General features: G+C 26.7%; 2 protein-coding genes across 2 annotated transcripts; both read left to right on the plus strand.

Annotated features, from left to right (window-relative positions):
* The first annotated feature begins 1,176 nt into the window (after positions 1 to 1,176).
* LOC126901374 (zinc finger protein 334-like) lies at positions 1,177 to 13,268 on the plus strand. Its single transcript, XM_050677788.1, has 7 exons — positions 1,177 to 1,201; positions 6,421 to 6,558; positions 8,801 to 8,827; positions 9,424 to 9,570; positions 9,929 to 10,087; positions 11,839 to 12,538; positions 13,071 to 13,268. The coding sequence occupies exons 1-6, from the start codon at positions 1,192 to 1,194 to the stop codon at positions 12,033 to 12,035; spliced, it is 678 nt and encodes a 225-aa protein (XP_050533745.1). The 5' UTR covers positions 1,177 to 1,191; the 3' UTR covers positions 12,036 to 12,538; positions 13,071 to 13,268.
* Positions 13,269 to 19,958: 6,690 nt separating this feature from the next.
* On the plus strand, positions 19,959 to 26,371 carry LOC126901375 (bursicon). The gene is made up of 4 exons (XM_050677789.1): positions 19,959 to 20,091; positions 24,924 to 25,111; positions 25,354 to 25,479; positions 26,000 to 26,371. Exons 1-4 carry the CDS (start codon positions 20,064 to 20,066, stop codon positions 26,135 to 26,137), a joined length of 480 nt encoding a protein of 159 aa, XP_050533746.1. The 5' UTR covers positions 19,959 to 20,063; the 3' UTR covers positions 26,138 to 26,371.
* The last annotated feature ends 6 nt before the right edge of the window (positions 26,372 to 26,377 follow it).

Genomic DNA, 26,377 nt, shown 5'->3' on the forward strand with positions numbered 1-26,377 from the left:
AACAAAAAAAAAATTATACTAAAAGTTCAATGACTGTCTAACTCCATTTTAAAAATCCAAGAAATCGGTTAAACATTATGAAATCATTTTAGGAAAGATAAAATAAAATGTTAATTTTCATAATGTTTTAACAGTATAATTGTTACTCTCAAATATTAATATGTTAATATCTATATAATATATATATTTGTGTGTGTGTGTTTTTTCGTAGTGTCTTAATATCTTCGTTAACCTAAAATGTTACTATTAATTTAAAACTTATTATTTTATTTATACCCAACCTTGGATAATAAAGTTTATTGTATCATTAATCGGTACCAAACAATAATGATTTAATAAAAAATTAATGTTTATGAATCTTGCACTGTGTACCAGAATTTATCTTGTTCTGAAATTACAATAAAAAATTCAATCTTCTTTGAAATTTAACGGGCTATAATTCAAATACTAGCGAGAGTGGTTCAGAAATGCTTAGAAATTAATATAAAGAGAATCGGGTTTCACATCCATTTATTATTTTTTAGTGTTCATAACTACTAAAGTAGTAATTAACAAGTTGTTATTGATCAGTCATATTCTTAGTTAGATTATTTTATTATTTTTAATTGAGCTAAGAATGTATGTTTGAATTTCAAAAACGTAAGTTGATACAAAATTATAAATAGTAGTTATAACAAAAACTTTTTATTTAAAACACTTATATATTTCTAATAATTTCCAAGGAAAAGTCTGTAATATTAAAAACTAATCACATTGTACATCTCAATATTTTTTTTTTTTAATTTATTTATTTTATCTAGATGAGTTATTATTCTAATGTATTCTATGTTTACTGTAGATGTCTTTTANTATTTTTTTTTTTTAATTTATTTATTTTATCTAGATGAGTTATTATTCTAATGTATTCTATGTTTACTGTAGATGTTTTTTAGCTTATTTTCTCTAATACAGCTCGACACAATTATAATTAGTTTAAAATATTGACAAAATTAACATATTTAAGTTCTCCTTATATAGATTTNTATTAGTATGAAAAAATAAAAAAAAATATGTATGATATACATATATATATATTTTTAATATTATTTTAGTGAATACTTTAATACAATGTAAAATTTTAATCACTTAATACAACCATGAATTATTTTTTTAAAAATAATCATCAAAATATGTTTTCATTTCATTATAGATATGAAATTAAGTAAGTATAAATGTAAAATATATTGTCAATAATTATACATAATAACATAATAAAAGTATGTGTTTAACATTGATAACATTGTTCGTGAAATACGTGTCCGCAATTTTTTTGTAATTTTTATAGCTATTTGAGTTAAATATTTTTTTTTTTTATAATATAAAAAAAAATAATTCTTTATATGCGCATAATAAAATCTTTCTCATACATATTGATGTTAGTGGCTCATAGAATACAAATTTATGGCTTACTCATAAATAGTTGAGAGGTACCTTAACAATTTTTAATAAACAATTAATGTTAATGAATCTTTCACTGTGTACCAGAATTTATCTTGTTCTAAAATTACACTGAAAAATTCAATCTTTTTTGAAATTTGATGAGCCATATCTCAATACTATACTATAACACAATGTGATTTGCTAATTATGTATCATGTAATATCTTCAATAGAATAAAATAAAATATAATTCAAAGGTTATTAGTGTTGAAATCAACTTTTTCAATTAAATTGTAAATATGTTCTGGAAATATTACGTCTTTTAACATATGACACATTAAAGCTTATGTTAAACGCAATAAATTAAAAAAAGAAATTTTAGAGTCCCGACGACTTATCTTCAACGTGCAAATGGCTGCTGTATTTAAAAAAACATGCTATTTTTGTGTTCAAATTTTTTTTTTTTTTTAAATAACTATACAAGGATTGCCATAATAATGTGTCCATCAATTTTTATAAAATTAACATGATTCTAACTAACAATAAGTATAAATTTAAACTAATTATAATTATTTTACCTTCACAAAGTTAAGAAAAACGACTTTGAACTTTTGAACGAGCTTAATTAGTTCTTTTTATCTACTTATTCATGTTGATCACTGTGACTATGTTGTTAATTACACAATATTTTAAGTTCGGGGTATTATTTTTTTAATACTAAATTTTAACACAAAAAATAGCATACGGTAGTCATTTTCACCATGAAGACAAAATAAAGTACAAAATATTTTTTTCATATTAAAATATATTACATAAGCTTTAATTTAATATATAGCTTATATATATATATATATAAGTGTCAGTATGTCATGTTCATTTTCATTCCGGAAATTTTTTAATTTTTGAGGGTAATTTCTTCGGCTAGATACGTTTTGGACCCCAGACTAATACATGAATACATGAAAAATGTATTAATGATCAATTAAAAAAATAACAAATGAAATAACTAAATATAAAAGAATTTAAATAATGTACTACTATAAAATATATAATTGATAGCAAAATTATGAATAAGACCATCTAAATAAAGTACATTTATACTCAGCATACAAGTTAAACCTATTTATTTATAATTCTACCTTTATAGAGAGCAAATGGGTAAAATAGGATATGATTTAAAACATAATAAAATTAATCGTTTATCTGAAGATATATATAAAGATTTTTGTTAGTGTAATTTAATGATAAATGGTAAAAAAAAATAATGAACGATTTCTTGATTATATTGTGTATGTACAAAAGTTGAAAAGAGACGTTATCGTAATTAAATTGCAGTACATTCAACAAATCATTATTTTTNTAATGAACGATTTCTAGATTATATTGTGTATATACAAAAGTTGAAAAGAGACGTTATCGTAATTAAATTGCAGTACATTCAACAAATCATTATTTTTATTATTCAAATGTAATGAGGTATATTCTTCTCATTTAAAATAATTTTGAATAATATCCTAGAAAAATCTAACAAAAATTTAATATACTTTACATCTATAATTTATTTATTTTTTTAATTGATCATTAATACACTTTTCATGTACTTAATATATTGAGGAATTTACATATATATATATTATGTTATATACATATACCTATACAGACACAATAGCTTAGTAATGGAAATACAAAAAGTTTTCAGTATTAAAAAAACCAAGATTTTTCATAAACTTAAAAAAAAACGTAATTTTGAAAGTTAATTTTTCGTAAGTTGCAGTCAAATATCAAACTTGAAATTTTTTTATAGAAACTAAATACATAGTTATATATTGTATGAAAAAATTATATTAAAATATTTTGTTCCACCAGAGAAAAATTTAAATAAAAAAGTTGAAAAATTGATTATTTAGAAATTCGAGCATTTTTAAATATGTCCCAATAAAAAACGGTAAGAGTAAAATGTTTCAAAACACAATTAAATATTACTGTGAGTGTTTGTTAATATTTAGGAAAACAAATTTATTAAAAAAAATGTTTTTTCATAGTCAATTTGATCTTTGAAAATTACATTATTTTGTAAAAAAAGCTCAATTTAGAAAACAACATTTTCCAACTTAAAAGCTAAATAACGTGTTGGTAATTATAGGATATGTTAGAGTATAAAAAAAAACGATGAAAATTTCAAGTCTTAAATATAAATACTGTTATCATAAGGATATTTTTACGAAATACAAGTATTCCTTAATTTAAAATTTTTGATAAGTCATAAATAAAGTTTCGTAAAACTTTTTTAATTTTTTCTTCTTATATACTAGACAACTTGTGTGTAAAATTTCAAAAAAAAATAAAGTGATCGCGCAACGACTTTGGAAAATTTGATATGGATTTACCTAGTAGATAAATTGTTTCAGGTTCACTCCTCCACGGATCGCCGTGCTGGGGGTGGAGATCACGCTTAAGGACTCCATGACTTATCTGGGCCTTGTCATAGACAAACGTCTAAAGTTCGGGCCGCACGAGTAATGTGCGGCCCAGCGGACCCAGAAAGTCATGAATTGCCTATCGGGGCTCATGCCCAATCTGGGAGGGCCGAAAGAGATGCGGCGAAGACTTTTAGTCAGCGTCGTACACTCGGTCCTCCTGTACGGGTCCCCGATTTGGGCGGATCTCTTGAGTATTCGTCCAAAAACCGTGAAGCTCTGATCAGGGTGCAGAGGCGGGCGGCGATCCGGACAGTTTCGGCGTACCGAACGGTGTCCGGAGTGGCGGCGGGTATCGTGTGGTCACTGCCGCCCGTCGACCTGCTCGCCGAGGAACGCGCCGCCGGGCATGAGCTCCGCCGAGAACGCAACCGGTCCCTCGAACCCGAGTACCGGCTAGCGTTCAAGCGGATGACCATGCTCCTGTGGCGGACTCGACTCTCGTCGATTCCTCCGAGAGGCGAGTGCTCCAGGTCCCTCATAGGGCCTGATCGGCTGGACAGGTGGGTGGACCGGACTCACGGTGAGATGACTTATCGTCTCACCCAAGTGATGTCCGGCCACGGCTGCGTTAACGAGTACTTACACCACTGTTCGGATCGCCCGGGAGAGGTTGATAGCGCTCTGCACATCCTCTTCCGGTGCGAGGCGTGGGCCCAAGAGCGGGACTCTTTGGAGTCCCGTCTGGGGTCCACGCTCCGAGTCGGGTCCTGGGTGGACCTGATGTTTGGAAGCCGGTAGGCGTGGGGGCTCGTCCAGGCGTTCGCCGAATCCATCTTAGAAAAGAAAGAGGAAGCAGAACACCTGAGACAGAGGCAGCCGCGCCGCCCGGTACAGGAGGAACTAAGGCGCTGGTTTAGGCCGGCGTCTTAGGTATTCGCGTTTATATGTTTTATGTGTTGTGAGTTATTTTTGCCCCCTTCGCAAAGTCCACTTCCACTTGGTGCAACCCAGACGAACGGGCTAACTGAGGAGGCCACACCACGTTGAGAATCAGCTCTTGATTAATTTCTGGATGATTGGATGGTTGTGTGAGTTTTAGAGACGGCGTGAAGTAATACCTCACGGTAGTTCCAGGGCGGTCCACAATAATGCCGGTTGCGTAAAAAAAAAAAAAAGATAAATTGTTTGCATGCAATCATAATTTTTATTAAGAATGTATAATCAAATTAAAAGATAAAAAAACTTCTTATTTCCCAATAAATAAGTGTAAAGCAAAAGTAATCCTTGGTAAAAATCTATTTTGTATCTATTAATAAATAATTATTAGAATATATTTAATTTTGTACTATAGCTTAAACTAAAATTAAAACTCATTAGCAGTATTAGGAATAACTTTTTTTATTTAGATAAAAATAATATTTTGTTGTGTGTCTGTTATTAAAATAATTTAAATAAATAGTTAATGCATCATTGACATGTTAAAGGAAATTGTGACAAATGCAATGAAAAAAAACAATTAGATAATTTGTTTGAATGCCATCATAAGTTTTGTGAAGACTGTATGAAGCATTTAATAAAAGGAAAAACTTATTATTGTCCAATAAATAAGTGTAAAACAAAATTAATCCTTGGTAATAATCCACTTTGTATTTATTAATAAATAATTATTAGAATATTCTATATTTTGTATAGTTTAGCAAACAGTTAAATTAAATCTCAGTATCGTATCAGGAATATCTAGATTAAGATTTTTTTAATTCATAGGCAGTGCTTAAGCGGAAAAAACTAGAAACAGAACTATAGTTCCTAAAAATCAGGAGCTATCCCGAGCCACAACGAATTATCTTCCCTTAAAGGCTAAAAATTATATTTTATAATATGGAGATACTGACTTATTAAAAGTAAATTATTATTATAGAGGAATAGACTATTTCCTTCTTATAATTTTTATTATTTTATCAAATATCAATTATAAATGAATATTATAGAAAACAAAAATTAGTATCAAAATTCTAATTTATTATGAAAATAAATGAAAAATAGTCTTTGATTTTTAAATATTATACTATAAGAGAAACAAATTAAGAAAAAAATATTAACAAATTTAGTTAGGTATCTACGTATCAAAAATATGAAATGACAAATATAATAATATAATTTATAAATTATTCAATTTATTAATAAAATATTTTTCAATAGAGCCATAAACAAGAATTCACTATTGACATTTTGATATAGTTACTGGTTTTGTACATAGTCCTATAATAGTTATTAAATTATAATGTCTATGGCCTTTATATTCAAAATTGACTTCGATAAGTAGTATCACAATATATTTGAATGAAGGTTACGTTCATATAAAAAATGGTTTTGTGTTTTCAACTAGTCCTTATAGATGTATCTCAGTCCCTTTTTTAGAGTCTTATTTTCATTTTATTTATTTTTGATTACTTATAATGGGCAATTTTATAAATGATAAAATCAATAATATTTAATTTATTAACATAATATACCTCAAAAAATCACTATAAACGAACAATGTTAAATTTAATTGTTTTGATAATTAATACTTCAATTACTAGATAAAGTTAGTTGCAACGAATGTAAGTACATCGATACTCTAGAAAAATTGTTTGACTGCAAACATGAGTTTTGTAAGCGCTGTATAGATGATATCAGAAGAAGTACTTATAAAGGTGAAGCATATAAGTGTAAACAAGGTATCTAATTTATATAGTATCTATTAACAAATAATTATTACAATGTTCCATATTTTGTATTATATCAAATTTGTATTACAACAAAAAATTTGATTAAATTTTAGCGTTAGGAAAATTTAGATTTTATTTAGATAAAAATAATATTTTATATTACCTTATCCCAATGACTTTTTCAATAAATGTTTATACAAACTTCATATAACTTAGATTCTTTTTTGTTTAGATAAGAAATATTCATATTCAAATAGTGATAACACTTATAAAAAATTTTTGTTTTTCTCTATATAAAAATGTATGGATCAACACAATTTTCTCATGAGAAGTAGTATTTATATACATCTTTCATTCGACATACTTTCTTTTTAAATCGGACCATTTCCCTATATTTGAGGAGGGTTCAAATCTAAAACATGCATGTAGAAAGTAGAACTTTTTCAACTTCACTTTTGAAAGTGTTCCGGAAAGTCCGACACTTTTATATATATCTTAAATTAAAGTTAATGTAATATACTTTATTATGGTAAAAAAATATCAAACTTAATAAAAAAAATACGATTTTTGTAAAAAAATTCTTTTTTATATTTTTAACTTTATAATGCTATAACTTTTTGAAAGATGTATGGATCAATAAAATTCTTTTTTTTATAGATGCATAATGTCTTTACCTATCATTTAGTATATTTTTTTTTTATATGTGACCCTTTACTTGCCCACAGGGGGTGATTTAAAATGACAACTTTTTCACAAAAAATTAACTTTTTCAACTTAACTTTTGAAAATGTTCTGGAAGGTCTGACACTTTTATATATATCTTAAATTAAAGCTAATGTAATGTACTTTATTATGGAAAAAACAAATTTCGGACTTTATTTTATCTTCATGGTGAAAATGGCTACCGAATGCTATTTTTGTGTAAAAATTCTCGATTTTGTATTTTACATTTTTAACATTATTATGCTATAACTTCTTGAAAATTGTATGGATCAACATAATTTTTTAATGAAAAATAATATATTTTAATAATCCCTTTTTCATTCGACATACTTTATCTTAATCTGGATATTATAAGGAACTAGCAGATTATGTAGCTTTTGGAATAATCCACCAATTTTTTAAAATTAAACACTATCTAAAGATTTGCATCGAAGCGTTTATTTTTGACAGTGATTTTAATCACTGTCAGATATCATTATACTTGATCTAACTATACCACGGCACCACTGTGCTGCGACTCCCCTGTGCTGGGTTTTTTTCTTTTAATGTTACTCTACTATTACAGGTTTTTATTTTGTATAAATTCTTTATGGCATAATAGTTAAAACAAACTACAGGAATCACATAATCATCATTAGAATAGAATATAAATTAAACTAAAATACAATTAATATGTGAAGAGGCTTTTGTAAATTAANAAATTTCGGACTTTATTTTATCTTCACGGTGAAAATGGCTACCGAATGCTATTTTTGTGTGAAAATTCTCGATTTTGTATTTTACATTTTTAACTTTATTATGCTATAACTTCTTAAAAAATGAATGGATCAACATAATTTTTTAATGAAAAATAATATTTTTTAATAATCCCTTTTTCATTCGACATACTTTATCTTAATCAGGATATTAATAAGGAACTAGCAGATTATGTAGCTTTTGGAATAATCCACCAATTTTTTTAAAATTAAACACTATCTAAAGATTTGCATCGAAGCGTTTATTTTTGACAGTGATTTTAATCACTGTCAGATATCATTATACTTGATCTAACTATACCACGGCACCACTGTGCTGCGACTCCCCTGTGCTGGGTTTTTTTCTTTTAATGTTACTCTACTATTACAGGTTTTTATTTTGTATAAATTCTTTATGGCATAATAGTTAAAACAAACTACAGGAATCACATAATCATCATTAGAATAGAATATAAATTAAACTAAAATACAATTAATAATATGTGAAAGAGGCTTTTGTAAATTAGACAAGTTCAACTATAATTTTAGGTTTTCTGGTTTTCATAGCGAAAATCAGTATTAACTAATTTAATAACATTTAAACATAATGTTATTTTTTTTCCTTAAACCAATTTTCATAGTTGTTCCTAAATTAAAAAAAATATCCTCATTTCTACCTAAAAGGGCACTCTTTGTTAGATATAAAATTTTTATTTTTAATCCTAATCCTGTAATATTTACGTTCTTCAAAGTAATAATTTATCTCTACTAATATTTAATTTTATAATTTATAGATTTGTGTATGTCAGGATTACCCAAAGGTATTTAATTTATTTAATATTTATTGAAAAATAACTAATAGAATATTCTATTGAATTATAGAATAAACTTAAATAAAATCTCGGTTACAAGATTGGGTGTATCTAGATTAAAAAAGTCCAAAACAAAATAAATCGTTATGCAGTACTTAAGTATAACCTTCCAAAAATGTCAATTATAATTCACTAGTAACTTAATATATACAATCCTAGAAATCAGAAAAAAATATTTTTATACTATGTTTCTCAATAAATTATTGTAATTAAATTAAGTACATTATTTTCGTTATTAGGTTTTATTTCATTTTAAATTTTAGAAGAAAGAACTGCACAATAAAGATTTATTTTACAGTTCTCAAATTTTGAAAAGATAATCATTTTTCAAAAAAACTATTATTATGTTGCCCTATGAAAATTTTATATTCTATTAAAAACTTTAAAATAATTAAGGATTTATTTTTATAATATTTGATACTAAAATAAATAAATTAACATAATCATTTTGTTAGAAAAATGATTGTTATATTTATAGCAAATTGGATGCGTGACTGATATTAAAATAAAATAAATAAATAATTAATGTTTCATATACATTTTAGGGATTTGCCTAAATTGTCATAAAGAGATGCCAGTAGATAAAATGTTTGAATGCCAACATACATTTTGCGAAGACTGTATAAAGTATTTGAAAAAAGAAAAAACTTATTATTGTCCAATTGACAACTGTAATACAAAAGTACTCCTAGGTAATAATCTATTTTGTATTTATTAATAAATAATTATTAGAATATTCTATATTTTTTATTATAGCAAAGAGTTAAATTAAATCTCAGTAATCGTATTGGGAATATCTAAATTATGATTTTATAAATTCATAAACGTTATACTTTTCATATATCATGTTATTTTATTCGTGTAACTTAAGAATTATTCATAAAATTTATCAAAAAATGACATATGTTCCATACTCTAAATATTTTTTATTTTATTATATAATTAATAATATTTAATTAGTTAACATAATATTATGCAAAATATTCTCTCAAAAGACATAATTTTAAATTTGTTTATTTAAATGATTAATACTTTAAATACACGTTAAAGAGATATGCGACAAATGTAAATTCATCAATTCAGTAGAAAAATGTTTTGACTGCGAACATTGGTTTTGTAATAGCTGTAGAATAGAAATAAAACAAGATGCTTATACGTCGAAAATCAATCATTGTACCATACAAAACTGTAAATCACAACTACCCAAAGGTATTTAATCTATTTTGTATCTATTAATAGTTAGTTAATAGAATATCCTTAATTTTGATTTATTGCGAAAACTTAAATTAAATATCAAAAACAGTATTGAAAATGTTTAAATTTTTATCTAGATAAAAATTTAAATAAAAAACCGGAAGGACTTTGGGATCACAGCACAGTGTAGACGTGACATATTTTGANGGGATCACGGCACAGTATAGACGTGACATATTTTGGAAAAGTATAGATGATATCTGATGCTAATCTGTAGATAGTTTTTAATTTTAAGAAATTGGTGGATAATTACAAAAGTATCTTCACCTCTTATTTCCATATCTATTTCCTCATTACAAGTTTGATGATTTATAAGTGTATATATTAATAAATATTTATTGTAGCAATTAAATATAGTATGAGATATTTAATAGGACTTGAAGGGCTTGATGCAATACTTGTCAAAAAAAAATTGTTTGTTACATATAAATAAATTTATTTATTTAAATTTTCATCAGAGACCAAAATATTATTCAAAAATTACTTTTATCAACTTCAATGAAAATCCTTTATATTCATTGTAGTTATTGAATCTATTAAATAAAAAAAAAATGAGTCAAACTGTTTTTCTAACTCAAAAAGAATTTTTAAAAAATGCAAAAAAATTTAGTTTTACTGGCGGGTTCCACCCTTGTAATCCGAGCGTGGAAGACAAAAGTGTTAGTAACACAATAACCGAAAATTAAATTTGTATATATAAATATAACAATTTAAGGTAGTTCAAAATTAAAATATTATTTTGCTCAACTTTAAAGAAGTAAAAATATTTAAATAAGTTTAACTTTATATGCTGTGTTAATTATATTTATATAATATTTTGAAAATCATTGTACTCCTCTTGTAAGTTATTTTTAAATAAAATAAAATTTTCACCATAAAGATAATCTAAAGTTCGAAATTTTTATTTTCATATTTAAATAAATTTCAATAGCTTCAATTTAAAATATATACAAAAGAGTCAGTATTCCCATAAAATTTTCAAATATAAAGTTGAAAGAGTGGCTATTTTGAATACCCCCTTGAGGGGAGGTAACGGGTCAGATTTTCAAAGAATATATATCAAATAAAAGGAAAATACTTAAGGTTTTAATATAAAAAAATTTCTTTGATTCGTTCATTTTTCAATATGTTATGGCAATTTTTAGAAAAAAATATCAAATTTTAAAAATCATAATTTTTGGGAAGATTTCCTACATTTACAAGGAACGAAGGAAATTTTTTTTAATTTTTAAGGGAAGTATCGTCAACTAAATACGATTAGTGATCTTATGGCGTGTCGTTTAAAGATATCGATTCGGTGTAAGTTGTGAAAAAGTGGTGAAGTACATAAAAAAACACATTATAATAAAATTAATATTTTCCCAGCTTCACATCCAAACTAAAAATTCAAAAGGAATTAAATAATTTCTTTGTTTTGGTATGACGCATAATATTAAAAAACATCAAACTTATACTTTTTCTTTAAACTTCAAATCAGAAAAATTATACTTATGCTGTATTTCATGTTGCTCTTTGAAAATGATAAATTTTATAGAAAATTTTTTAATAATTAAATAGTTGATTTTTGTATTATTTGATATTAAAATTAATTAATTATCATAAACTTATTGTAAGAATAAAGATTGTTATATTTATAGTAAATTGGACGTGTGTCCATTAATAAAATAAAATAAATAAATAGTTAATGTTTCATTGACATGTTAAAGGGAATTGCCTAAAATGTAATAAAGAGAAGCCATTAGATAATTTGTTTGAATGCCAACATAAGTTTTGTGAAGACTGTATAAAGTTTTATGTAGAAGAAAATATTCATAATTGTCCAATTGACAACTGTAATACAAAAGTAATCTTTGGTAATAATCTATTTTATAATTATTATAATATTCTATATTTTGTATTATAACAATCAGCTAAATGAAATCATAGTATCTCGTGTTAAAATTATCTAGATTTTGGTTTTTAAAATTCATACCCATTTTTATGTCATGTTAATTTATTCCTGCAACTCATAAATTATTTATAAGAATGTTTACATAAAATATATTTTCACCATATTGTATGTAACTAAATAGAAACCTGATTAGAATGGAGGAGAAAGGAGACATTTTTAGATAATAACCAATGAATTAAAAAGTGTAATTAATCTAAACTATTTTCTATACAGAGTGGTTTATTAAGTCTAATAACCTCCATTATTTTGTTTTATATTGGTTTTTTCACACTACAATATTAGTATGAAAAAATAAAAAAAAATATGTATGATATACATATATATATATTTTTAATATTATTTTAGTGAATACTTTAATACAATGTAAAATTTTAATCACTTAATACAACCATGAATTATTTTTTTAAAAATAATCATCAAAATATGTTTTCATTTCATTATAGATATGAAATTAAGTAAGTATAAATGTAAAATATATTGTCAATAATTATACATAATAACATAATAAAAGTATGTGTTTAACATTGATAACATTGTTCGTGAAATACNAACATAATAAAAGTATGTGTTTAACATTGATAACATTGTTCTTGAAATACGTGTTCGCAATTTTTTTGAAATTTTTATAGTTATTTGAGTTAAATATTTTTTTTACTATAAATAAAAATAATTCTTTATATGCGCATGTTAAAATCTTTCTCATACATGTTGATTTTAGTGGCTCATAGAATACAAATTTATGATTTACCATTAAATAGTCGAGAGGTACCTTAACAATTTTGTTGAAATCCGTTGATTTTATACCGATTTATGAACATTTTTTTTTAGTTTTAGATCTTTTGACATATTATTCAGGAAAATCGGTTTATTTTGAGCTAAATAATGAACAGTTTGCAGTGATAGACACAAATAATATATATGATAGAATTAATACTTTAAATTTAATCCTAAATTACAGTATAATATATTAATATATTTTATTTTCAGAAAAATGTGGTGGCTGTAACAAAAATGTTTTAAATACGAGCTTTTTTCTTTCTGGTAGCGGAATGGATTATTGTAAAGGTTGTATAGAATTTATACAAGAAAATAATTACTGGAGATACTAAAACCAATTATAGTTTTAATAATTAACATAAATTGACTTATCAATATTGAAATATTAACGATTTAATAATAAATTGATTTTTGTGTTATAATTTTTTGGTACTGAACACTATTACTTATGAGATAACTTAACATTTCAAAAAAAATATTAATTATATGTTATGTAATAATAACAAACACTGTTTACTTTAAATATTTCTTTGTATTTTCAATTATTTACGAAAAAAAGGCCGTAATATTAAAATTTAATCACTTTGTATATCTCAATACTTTTTTTTATTATTTATTGACAAAATAAATAAAAATATTTTTCAAGTTAACATGTATAAGTTGTCTTTTTATAGGTTTTTTTTTATAAATAAAAATAGAGTTAATATTATTTTAGTAAACATTTTTAATAAAGTTTTTATTACAAATTAAGTAAAATATTAATCACTTTATACATCCATAAATTAATTTTTTTAAGCTAATTTTTAAAATATTTGATACAAGTATATACTCAAGTGCCGTGCACACGAAACTAAAATAACGTAGACGACACAAGTTCGAGGTTATTTTGGAAGGCGTCGAGCCGTTTATTAGAATAATATTGTAAAGATGTACGAAACCAAAAATAATATTAATACAAAAGATTTCACAATATGAAGCAAAGGTTGATGTTTTAACAAGTGGGTATCACTAGCTGTTCGGAACTGGGACGACGGTACGTTTTGTGGTGTCACAAAGATAACTGACTGCACGTATTATTGCGGCGGGGTATACGACGCTAGGCATTTGTTGGACTTTACACCACGACGATAACGCGTGTGTGTGGCGGTCCGGTTTACAGTAAAGCGGTGGCTGAGAAGGAGCTGACACGACCGCGGGGTGTCAACGTGTGACAACGCCGTGGCCGTGTCATATTATTTTATTTCATTATAGATATGATATTAGTGTAGTATCACATTTTAATACATGTAATAATTAATACTTATATTTAATAAAATATATCACCAAATCAGTGTTCCCCCGTGGATAAGATGAGTAATAAAATAATACCCTTACACAAGATTTATCCACCCTCTTACGCATTCCATAAAACGCCCACGTAAAAGATTCTATCGCATTAACCAATCAAATACAACAAAAAATATTTCAAGTATCTCACCAGAAATCGCTAAACCAGTTTCGCGGGCTATAAAAAGGCCATTTTTCCCCAAATTCGGGTGGTCTTTTACGGTGGTTATGTACGACTTATGAACATACCTCTCGCTGACACTGGGACGCCTTGCTATTCTGTCTCTGCATCTCTACGGTTCTCTGGAACTCTGGAACTCTCAACCAAGATACACAAATTGAATGTGCATGAGTGTATGTTCCGTTCTTAGTTACAATTCCATATCAAAACTGCACGATTTTTATGCTCCTTTCGTAATTACTGGGATTTACAAGAAATATTATACATCTTATTTTCGGTCGAATACTTTTGGTGATACAAATATTCTAATACATACAAAATAATGGTATTTATTTTTTTTTTTATCTACATATATATATAAACACACGAAAAAAATACATGACTAGATTGCATTGTGTTCTATGACTTATTGAAGCGCCACAACCTGGTTGGACAGAGTACCAGCACAATAATATCATAGTTAATACTCAAACTAATTATAAGCGTTCTCCAAAATGTCTCTCCATTTATCGACTAGCCAGTCTGATCTCTGTCACAGTGCGGGCCATCAGAGTGTAGGACACTAACACAACTTATTGTGCATAAATCTATAGTACAGTCGCATCTAACCAAGGTCGTCCTACGGGTGATTGAAAAGAAGTAGGCCACATATCACAAGGGTCCTTGCATAAAGATAAAGATATTATTTGAGATCACACGTCGGTACAACCAGCTGCGAAATACAAATAAATCAGAGTGGAAATATTATACTAATCACCTAAACAACTAAAAAGTGTGTCTCCACTTATTAACTAGCTAGTTTGATCTCTGCCATAGTGCGGGCAATCGGAGTGTAGGACACTAGTATAATCTATTGTGCAAAGAACCAAAATTGAGCTCGCATCTACCCTAGATCACTCTTTGGACGACTGAAAAGACGTAGGCCACTTGAAAATAGTTTGTTACGTAGGACAGTTATGTTGTTTAGAATTTCTTTATTGGTTTCATAAATTATTAAACAATAAATACATTAGTGTAAATCACCACACACAAGGTTAAAGACTATACCACATAAATATACAAAAGGGGTTTACATAAAAAACCAGAGTTATAATAAACTTAGGTCTCACCTTGGGTAGATTTAATATAGAATTGTACTAGAAAAGTAGTTATACGCGAGTTAATAACAACATAAACCGTATATTTTAAATGCGTACACTGATACGTATATATCAATAATTGTTACATCAACTACATCATTCATCTCAAGAGAATATTGTCCTTATCAGGATAGTCAGAGGTGAGTGAAAACATTAATTTTATATAATAAGTCTATAATAAATCCTTTACTGAAGAACTTTTAGTAATAAACAATTAGAACAAGATAGGTCATTGAGAATAACTACTAAAATACTTTTATAAAGAAATACGATACTTGTAACTGGCCAGAAATTCGTGTACGCGTTTCTGTGCAGGAACTAGGTGTAGTGACCCTTCTTTGTAATTCCATCTTATTCACATATTAGACATCTTCACACAAGCATACATACCCCGAGATCCCTTTCTATTTAATTTTATTATAGTCACTGCCCAGTACCTACAGCCACTTTTACTTTCCATTGCTGCCCATCCTTTTTTATGCTACGCCCGCTACGACACTTATTTCCTCATTGGCCACCTACGCTACATTTCTTTTCCGTTCCAACCTCTATTTTTATTTCTGTTTGTTTATTACATTAGGTAGTTTTAGTTATTATCGAGGTGGACATAATGCCCATGCACTCATACCCGTTGGTCCATTGTGCGCTATTACATTAGGTAAGTATAAATGTGAAATACATTATCAACAATTATAAATAAATATATAGTAAAATTATATTTTTAGTATGTCTTTAGGGTTATTAATGATAACATTGTTTCCAAAATATGTAATCGCAATTTTTTAGTCCTTTTTGTGGCTTTTTAGGTTAACTATTTTTAGTTTTAAATTAATATTTTAAATATGATGCTATTAAAAAAAGTTCTTCATATACGCATGTTGAAATCTTTCCTATGCATTTTGATTAGAGTGGCTTTTAGAATATAAATTTTTAAAGCTCTAATGGCTAAATTCAATGGCTTGCCAATAGATATTCAAGATGTACCCTAAACATTTTATTGAAATGTGTACATTTTTTACTGAGTTACGGACTTTATTTTTTAATATTGAGAGTTATAAAACTAAATGAAATTTGAAATCTATTGATGCATCCTTAAGGAAATTCANACAATTATAAATAAATATATAGTAAAATTATATTTTTAGTATGTCTTTAGGGTTATTAATGATAACATTGTTTCCAAAATATGTAATCGCAATTTTTTAGTCCTTTTTGTGGCTTTTTAGGTTAACTATTTTTAGTTTTAAATTAATATTTTAAATATGATGCTATTAAAAAAAGTTCTTCATATACGCATGTTGAAATCTTTCCTATGCATTTTGATTAGAGTGGCTTTTAGAATATAAATTTTTAAAGCTCTAATGGCTAAATTCAATGGCTTGCCAATAGATATTCAAGATGTACCCTAAACATTTTATTGAAATTTGTACATTTTTTACTGAGTTACGGACTTTTTTTTTAATATTGAGAGTTATAAAACTAAATGAAATTTGAAATCTATTGATGCATCCTTAAGGAAATTCGATTGATTTGGACCTAACCAGTGAACAAATTGTAGTGTTAGATAAAAAAACCCAGCACAGGGAAGTCCCGGCACAGTGGAGACGTGGCATCGTTGGATCAGGTATAATAATATCTGACAGTGATTAAAAACACTATAACAAAAAACGCTTCAATGAAAAACTTTAGTGTTGAATTTTAAAAAAATTGGTGGATTATTCCAAAAGCTACATGATCTGTTATTTCCTAATTAATATCCTGATTAAGATAAAGAATTTTTTTACAAAAATCGTATTTTTTTATCAACTTAGATGTTTGTTTTTACCGTGAAGACAAAATAAAATCCGGAATTTTTTTTTTCCATATTAAAGTATATGACTTTAGCTTTAATTTAAGGAATATATAAAAGTGTCAGTATTTCCGGAACACTTTCAAAAATTAAGTTGAAAAAATTATTTTTTTTGTGAAAAAGTTGTCATTTTAAATCCCCCTCCCGTGGGCAAGTTAAGTGTCAGATTTACAAAAAAATATATCAAATGATAGGAAAGGATATTATGCATCTATAAAAAATATATNCATAACAAAAAACGCTTCAATGAAAAACTTTAGTGTTGAATTTTAAAAAAATTGGTGGATTATTCCAAAAGCTACATGATCTGTTATTTCCTAATTAATATCCTGATTAAGATAAAGAATTTTTTTACAAAAATCGTATTTTTTTATCAACTTTAATGTTTGTTTTTACCGTGAAGACAAAATAAAATCCGGAATTTTTTTTTCCATATTAAAGTATATGACATTAGCTTTAATTTAAGGAATATATAAAAGTGTCAGTATTTCCGGAAAACTTTCAAAAATTAAGTTGAAAAAATTATTTTTTTGTGAAAAAGTTGTCATTTTAAATCCCCCTCCCGTGGGCAAGTTAAGTGTCAGATTTACAAAAAAATATATCAAATGATAGGAAAGGATATTATGCATCTATAAAAAATATATATATATTACTTTGTTCATTTTTGAAAACGTTTGAGTAAAAAAGTTTTAAGTAAAAAAAATTTCGAAAATTAACGATTTTGAAATTTGTAATTTTTTTGGAGATTTACCCCATTTACGGGAAACGAGGGAAAATTTTTCAATTTTTAAGGGTAATGTCTTCGACTAGATACGATTTTTCATCTTTTGACGTATCGTTGATAGAAATCGGTTCAATGAGAGTTGAGAAAAAGTGGTAACAGACACAAAAAAAAAACACATCATAGTAAAACCAATACATTCTCAGCTTTGCAACGAAGCTAAAAAATATATATAATAGAATTAATACATTAAAAATCAATCAAAATTTACAGTATAATATATTGTTGTATTTTATTTACAGAACGATGTAGTACTTGTGTAAATAGATCATTAAACTTAATAGGAATGTGTTTACACCCCAATATCTGTGAAGATTTTTGTACTAAATATTCTATATCACCAATACCATGTCCAGAATATAAGAACAAAGTAATAAAACACAGATGAATCCAATATGGCCAAGTTTAAAGAATAATGAATCCTCAAATACCTTCAAAAAAGCATTAAATTGTTTTAAGAATACTAATTCAAAATAAATATTGACAAACACCGCGTGCCAAAGTCCAGCAAGTGCAGCACGGCCGACGTCGATGTGCCTCAAGTGGTACACCACTGAATGTTCTTCACATTGTCAGTGATAACGTTGAGGATGTACGCAACCGGCTCCGGACGTGTCGCATAACCGAACTCGACGAATCGATCCGCACAGCGTCGCCATTAATTTTTGGCGCTTCAGGATCATGACGGACGCCAGCGAAAGTGCCGCCATATTATAAGAAGTCTTTAATTAATTGCGTTCGTCTTTTCGGTACTTTTTAAAATAATCTGTTGTTGTTCGTCATTAAAAAACGTTAAGCGGGTCTCTACAATCAAAACCAGTATCGACTTCATCATTGCGACGTAAGCCGTATCAGATTTAATTATAAAATGATTTATTTACTTTAAATTTTTGATGTCTTTTAAACAATTACTTGTTCCACTCGCGTAATCACACTGAGACGCAAAATTACAAATATTTTAACAATAGACAAAAATAGATTTAGCTTAGCGACTATTACCATAAGCCCTCTCTACTCGCACTTTTATGTAATAATTAACATTAAATAATAGCAAATTAACTTTGAATGATATTTATCAATTGTAGATTAGCACAATCTATCAAAACCTTCAGTAAAAATATTTAACTATGCGGTTACTAAAACAGACTTCTAAATAATATGTAATTTTAACCATATCAAATGTGTACCCTTAGAACAATATTTACCAGAAAGTTGTTTCTGGTAAAACAATATTGTTCATATTTGAAACAACTGTATGTTAAAATAAAGCTCCAAAAAAATCGAAAGAAAAATGCTAGTAACAGGCCAAGTATACAGATGTTTACTTCATGTTTTTTTGGGTTCGCTGAATCTGATGTTTGTTTCTTATTCATATTAAAGTTATTTTACTATATGGGTTTTTTTTGTGACTATCATTTATTTCCTCAGTTCTCAATTGTCCTATTTTTTTAATGATAAATCAAATGATTAAAATTCGTATCTAGTTGAAGTTATTACGCTCAAAAATGGAAAAAAAAAATCCTCTTTATCAGACAAAAAATTCTTAAAGCCATCTTTCTCCTTCTTGAGAACGGGTTGTCCGTTTGCCTCACTATAATAAAGATCAATATAAAATGTTTATACGTAAAAATATTTTATAAATTAAAAAAAAATGAACTTGAATGTATTTTTAGTTAGTTTTATGTACACAAAAATTTGTGTTTTTAAGTTATTTCATTGTTTTTGACGCCAATAAACTGTCTGGGTTGAAATAAGATTACATGTTCAGTAAATAGTTATTAATGTTATTTAATACACAAACCATGTTAACTTCCTAGGTGGTCATTTTCAACGAATAAATCATAAATATCAGAAGTTCGAAGCATTATAGCTCAAAAGACAGAGTTATTGTTCTCGAGATTATTCACAGTATGGTCTTTGAGTCGTAATGTCTACCACCAGTCGACAATTTTTTAGTAAGTTAGAAAATTATCTTAATTTATTATCTAAATAATCTTAATTTAAGAAAAATATTTTGTTCTTATAAATTGTTTAACCGATCAACCATTTGTTTTTTAAATTGTTTTAAGATTTGGATACAAAATAAAAATGTATCACTAATTTGATTTTTGTAATATGGAGGCAACAATAATCTGTTTCAATGTGCCATAAATTATTCTTCATATAATAGTAAACATCAAGAAAATTTTTTCGTGCAACTTGTTTAAAAAATGTATAGTAATATACTTCTATGGAATAAAGGAGTACACGATTATTAATAGTCATCAATAATTTATGCATTTAATACAATAGAATAACAATATAATTTTTGTAAAAAAACACTTAACTTTAAACCGCTGAAATAGACAAATGGTTGATCAGATAAAAAAAAACCCATCACAGGGGGGTCGCGGTACAGTAGTGACGTGGCATAGTTGGATCAAGTATAATGATTACTAAAAGTGATTAAAATCACTATAAAAAAAAACGCTTCGATGCAAATCTATAGATAGTGTTTAATTTTAAAAAATTGGTAGATTATTCCAAAAGCTACATAATCTGCTAGTTCCTTATTAATATCCAGATTAAGATAAAGTATGTCAAATGAAAAAGGTAATATTAAAAAATATTATTTTTCATTAAAAAATTATGTTGATCCATACAATTTTCAATAAGTTATAGCATTATAATGTTAAAAATGTAAAAAATAAAATTGAGAATTTTCACACAATAATAGCATTTGGTAGCCATTTTCACCGTGAAGACAAAATAAAGTCCGGAATTTTTTTTTCCCCATAATAAAGTACATTACATTAGCATTAATTTAAGATATATATATAAAATTGTCAAACTTTCCAGAACACTTTCAAAATTTAAGTTGAAAAAGTAAATTGTTTTGTGTAATAGTTGTCATTTTGAATCCCCACCTGCCTACAGGTAAAGGGTCACATATAAAAAAAAAATATACCAAATGATAGGTAAAGACATCATGCATCTATAAAAAAAAGAATTATATTGATCCATATATCTTTCAAAAAGTTATAACATTATAAAGTTAAAAATATAAAAAAGAATTTGTTTACAAAAATCGTGTTTTTTTTATTAACTTTGATGTCTGTTTTTACTACGAAGATAAAATAAAGTCCGAAATTTTTTTTTTTCATAATAAAGTATATTATATAAGCTTTAATTTAAGATATATATAAAAGTGTCAGTATTTCCGGAACACTTTCAAAAATTAAGTTGAAAAAGTTCTACTTTCTATATGCATTTTTATGTTTTAAAACCCCCCCTGTATTAAGGGAAATGTTCCGATTTAAAAAAAATTATGTCAAATGAAAGATGTATATAAATATTACTTCTTATAAAAAAATTGTAATGATCCATTCATTTTTCAAGAAGTTATAGCATAATAAAGTTAAAAATGTAAAATACAAAATCGAGAATATTCACACAAAAATAGCATTTGGTAGCCATTTTCACCGTGAAGATAAAATAAAAGTATATTACATAAGCTTTAATTTAAGATATATATAAAAGTGTAAGACTTTCCGGTACATTTTCAAAATTTGACAACAGTTGCGTCAAAGTAAAAAATAGTGGGGGCAAACATTTTAAAATCGCACCCACCTCTCAAGAGTTGAAAGACCTCATTTTTTGCTCTTCACTTCTAACAATTATCTTTTAATAATTTGAAATAATTGATTGGAGCATGAATTCTTTAGAAAACTAGGTTTTTATTATTGGATGACTTTTTTGATTAGTTAAAACAAAATGTAATGATATCCAAACAATTTTTTGCTCCCAAATAAAAAAAATGCATAATAATATTGGTTTGGGTTTTATATACAGGGTGTTCAGTAAGTCAGGAAACGGGTTTCTATTGTTCTCATTGTTAATAATAATTTACCTAATTATTCACTTAGGTAGAAGCGCAGAAACAGGACTTCTACCTAAGTGACTTATTATTATCCCTCCAACATATTTTACGAATAAATTGGATTCTACGATGTGTTTTATCGTTCAAAGTTCTTCGCAATCATAATATTTTTAAAGTTTTTTTATGCAATACTGTTTAGCACTGATAGGTATACGCACTTTTTGCCAAAAAATAATTACCTCTTTTATTGTCAGTTTAGAGCTTTCAAGTATGCTCAGGTTAACATAACGAATATTAAAAAAAAAACCGATAGTACTTGTCTTATTGACGGTAACGTACTATCAATAATTTGGTTTGACGGGAAACCAATCAAAAATATAAATGTATCTTTTCATAAAGTTTTCCGAGAAGTCATTTTAATATGTATTAAAAAAATGTTAAAATATCAAAATTATTGTAAACACTAAAATGTATACGATCTAAAAATGATCATACGGGCGCAGTAGAACTAATGAAAACAACTTGAAAAATGTATAGTTAGGACAAATGAGGCGTATAGTTTCAAAACCAGCTATAAGTAAATTTTTTTTAAATGATTTTTTTGGTATTTTCTCTTGGTCACACTTTACTAAATGTCCTGTAAAAATATTGTACTTAAAAACAGGCTATAACTGTTTTAAATTAATCATGGAAAAATATGGTTGGATTCAAAATCACCCATCTAACAATGTCAATTTCAAAAGTTTTTATATTGATTAAAGAGTGCAGTAAAAAATATAATATTTAGTTTTTATTTCAAAACTACCTATATCACATAGTCAATTTCGAAACCAGCCATGTATAGAGAAAAAAAAATATTAACTTCAAAACCAGCTATATAAAAATTATAAAACTAAATAACTCTAGTAAAAATATTTTGTTAAAGTAAATATTCACACACAATGTGTAAATACTCCCAAGCTTTAATATCATATATATTATAAAATCTTTTAATTAAATCTTAACCTCATTATCTTATTTTATTGTTCCTGAAAATTTTCAAAAAATGGTTTTAGCTGGTTTTGAAACTATATGTCTCAAATATTAGTAATGGGTTTTGATAAGACTTTATCGTCTTTTTAGTCATTCTTGTAATAAATTGTGACTTAACGGTTTGATAAAAATTTATTCAAGATTAAACATTGCTGTTATGATAAATTACGAAAATTACTACGAGTTGGAAAACTATAACTAACATTCACTTAATTTTGTGAGATTTTAACAACAAAATTATATATATTGACTTTTTATACATAAATAATAAGTAAATCAAAAAATTGTTTAGAATATAATTTGTGTAAAATATTATTTTAAATAATTTTTGTTTCTTACAATTTTGTTGTGAATCCTATGTTTCACGCGCTGAACTAAAAAACCAATGAAAAATGTACGGTTATACAAAATTTTTAAGTTTTCAAATTTTAGGCCTTTTTGACACGGGTTAATCTTTTCTCATTTACCTGAAACATTGCGTTACTCATTTTCAGTATTGGAACTAATTGAGATTGTATAATTTTTTAATTTTACTACATTAATATTAAGAACCATCCTAATATATAAATATATATATATATATTATAGTGACAGTACTTTCTCACTACAGCTTCAACCTCTTGAAACGTTTCTACGTTTGTACTCTTTTAAGTTTGTTTTTTACTAACTACAAATCTGAGGACTTCTTTTTCATCATAAATTATATGCATGTGATTGATATTTATTAGGTTTTAGACTTCTCTCCATCATTATTATCACTTCTATATTCCCATTTGGGGGTATACAATCATTAATATTTGAATTACTTTAACTGTTATTTTACATGACGAACATCAACCAATCAACATTAACAGAAATGTAACGTTGAGGTTTAGTTTATATGTGTCTAATACATAAAAATTGTCGAAATTTACATTGATCTATGGAACATTTTTACTGTTTAAAATATAAGCAGATTTTTTTTTATAAGTTTTTTAAGAATTTTGGTACTGACATATAGAAAACCAGAGGTACTACTATTAGAGGTACCCGGTCAGGCTCTCTTCCATGAATTTAAAATCATAGTAGGGGGATAATGTAGGGGTTATTCATCTCACTACTCTATGTTCTAAAATCTTACTGAACCCCTCTAATACAACATTTACAATTGCTTAACTGTGAATCATTAATAATGAATAAATATTTATTAGAATTGACAAAACATTTGTTGGTTATGATGCAGAATCTTTATATGATCTTTTCAGAATAGTATTTAGGGAAAGTCTTAATGCCCAGGAGTAAAAAAAAATTGGTTTATTAGAAGGGATCAAAATTTATGTCGCACTAATAAATTTTTTATAATCTCCTAAAGAAACAAAATGTCCAAATGTAGCCCATTACTTAAAACAGCTCTATTTAATTTGAATTGCAGATACATAATTATTAAATTAATGTGCTATTCTAAAGTATTAAAACAATAAACAAAAGTATTAAACGCTGGATAAGGTATCCTCATTGATAGGAGCAGACTGACCATGGTGGCAATGAGGCAAGTGCCCCTTGGGCCGCCTTCTATAGAGCGATGAGAACCGCTATGAATAATGTAATGAGATCAGCTATATCTTACAAAGAATTATGTGTAAAGTATTATAAATATGTAATATTTATTACGAATAAATATTATTTATTATTACAAAAATAAAAAGATGTATTTTAATTCCATTAGGAAATTATGATTTATGTTATAAAAAATTTTATGAACTTTTTTTTTGTTTTGTTTACCTTTTTTTTTTTTTTTTTGAACACAAAACGCTATTGGAGCGAGCAAGACCACTGTAATTTTTGTGCATTTGGGTAGTTAGCTTTCCAGTCCACGCCTTCTCATTAACATTAATATTGTTTTTCTCAATTATAAAGGATATATTACGGCATTAGCCGTATGTCATGTTGCATTTGCTGATAATGGTAATGGGGTTGTAGTGACAGCAAGATCCAACGATGATTGTCAGGTGACACCAGTTATTCATGTCCTTCAATATCCTGGTTGCGTGCCAAAACCTATTCCTTCGTTTGCGTGTACTGGACGATGCAGCAGCTACTTACAGGTAAAAATATGTGACAATAAGCAGGTCATTCTAAGAATTTCGTCTTGGGATGGAATACAAAAGATTATTGTTTACTACTGCCTTTAAACAAAAAAATTGTATCTTTCCTACATTTATTTTTTAATAAAGGGGACAAATCTTTTGCGAGAACGCCCATTGTAATGAGTATTGCAGACTAAAATTACTCTTCAAAAAAAAAGTCCGTACAACTACTAACATTTTACAGTTTCATCGTCTCTTAGGTTTCAGGTTCGAAAATTTGGCAGATGGAAAGATCATGTATGTGTTGTCAAGAAAGTGGCGAACGAGAAGCATCAGTATCACTATTTTGTCCTAAAGCCAAACAAGGCGAAAGAAAATTTAGAAAGGTTTGTTAATCATTTATGGACGAGTATAGTTTAAAAAATAAGTATTTTACATTATTTGGAATACTTTTAAACATATAAAATGTTGAGGTATATTCAAGGAGGTTATTGTATTCTTTTATGTTTGCTATGATAAAAATACAACGCGAATAAACGTTACTAGGCTCTATATGTTGTTTTAAATTTTTAATTTTAAGTACTAAAATATATTTCATAACTAGTATTGACCATTTAAATTTCTTATAGTCTAATTTAATTCAAATAATCAAAGATAATTTTAGGTTGTCATTTAAATTTTTAAAGTTACACCTCAAAAGTGCATCAAAAAATAATTTATGTAAATATTAAATTGATATTTAGTACAGTAGATACAAATAAATAAGACTTTAAACAGTTCATTTTTGAAAAAAGTTAGCACTTAAATAAAAAAATGTAATATTCTTAACAAATTATTAATATTATTATTATCTTATAACATTTAAAGTTACCGTTAGTTTAAATTTTTCAAAACTATGATATATAGGTTACAACAAAGGCTCCACTAGAATGTATGTGTCGCCCTTGTACAGGCATTGAAGAGAGTGCAGTGATACCTCAAGAAATGTCAAATTATGCCGCTGATGAACCTCCAATCAACGGACACTTTTCAAAAGCTGTTTAAGTATTAGGTTTTGATCTTACATTGTTTCAGTTACTTTCAAAAATAACACTTATTATTTTTCCTCCAACAACTTTTTTTTAACTAATTTTTTTATATCACTAGATTCATAATTTTTATTTTTACCAATATTAACTCATAAAAATCTTTAAAGATTGATAATTGTTAAATTAAAGATCATTATAATAATTATATCTAATAACAATAATTTTCAAATAAATTTTTGATTATTTCTCACTCATG

The sequence above is a fragment of the Daktulosphaira vitifoliae genome, unplaced genomic scaffold, assembly GCF_025091365.1.
Source record: "Daktulosphaira vitifoliae isolate Bord-2020 unplaced genomic scaffold, ASM2509136v1 Scaffold_3, whole genome shotgun sequence".
Lineage (NCBI taxonomy): Eukaryota > Metazoa > Arthropoda > Insecta > Hemiptera > Phylloxeridae > Daktulosphaira > Daktulosphaira vitifoliae.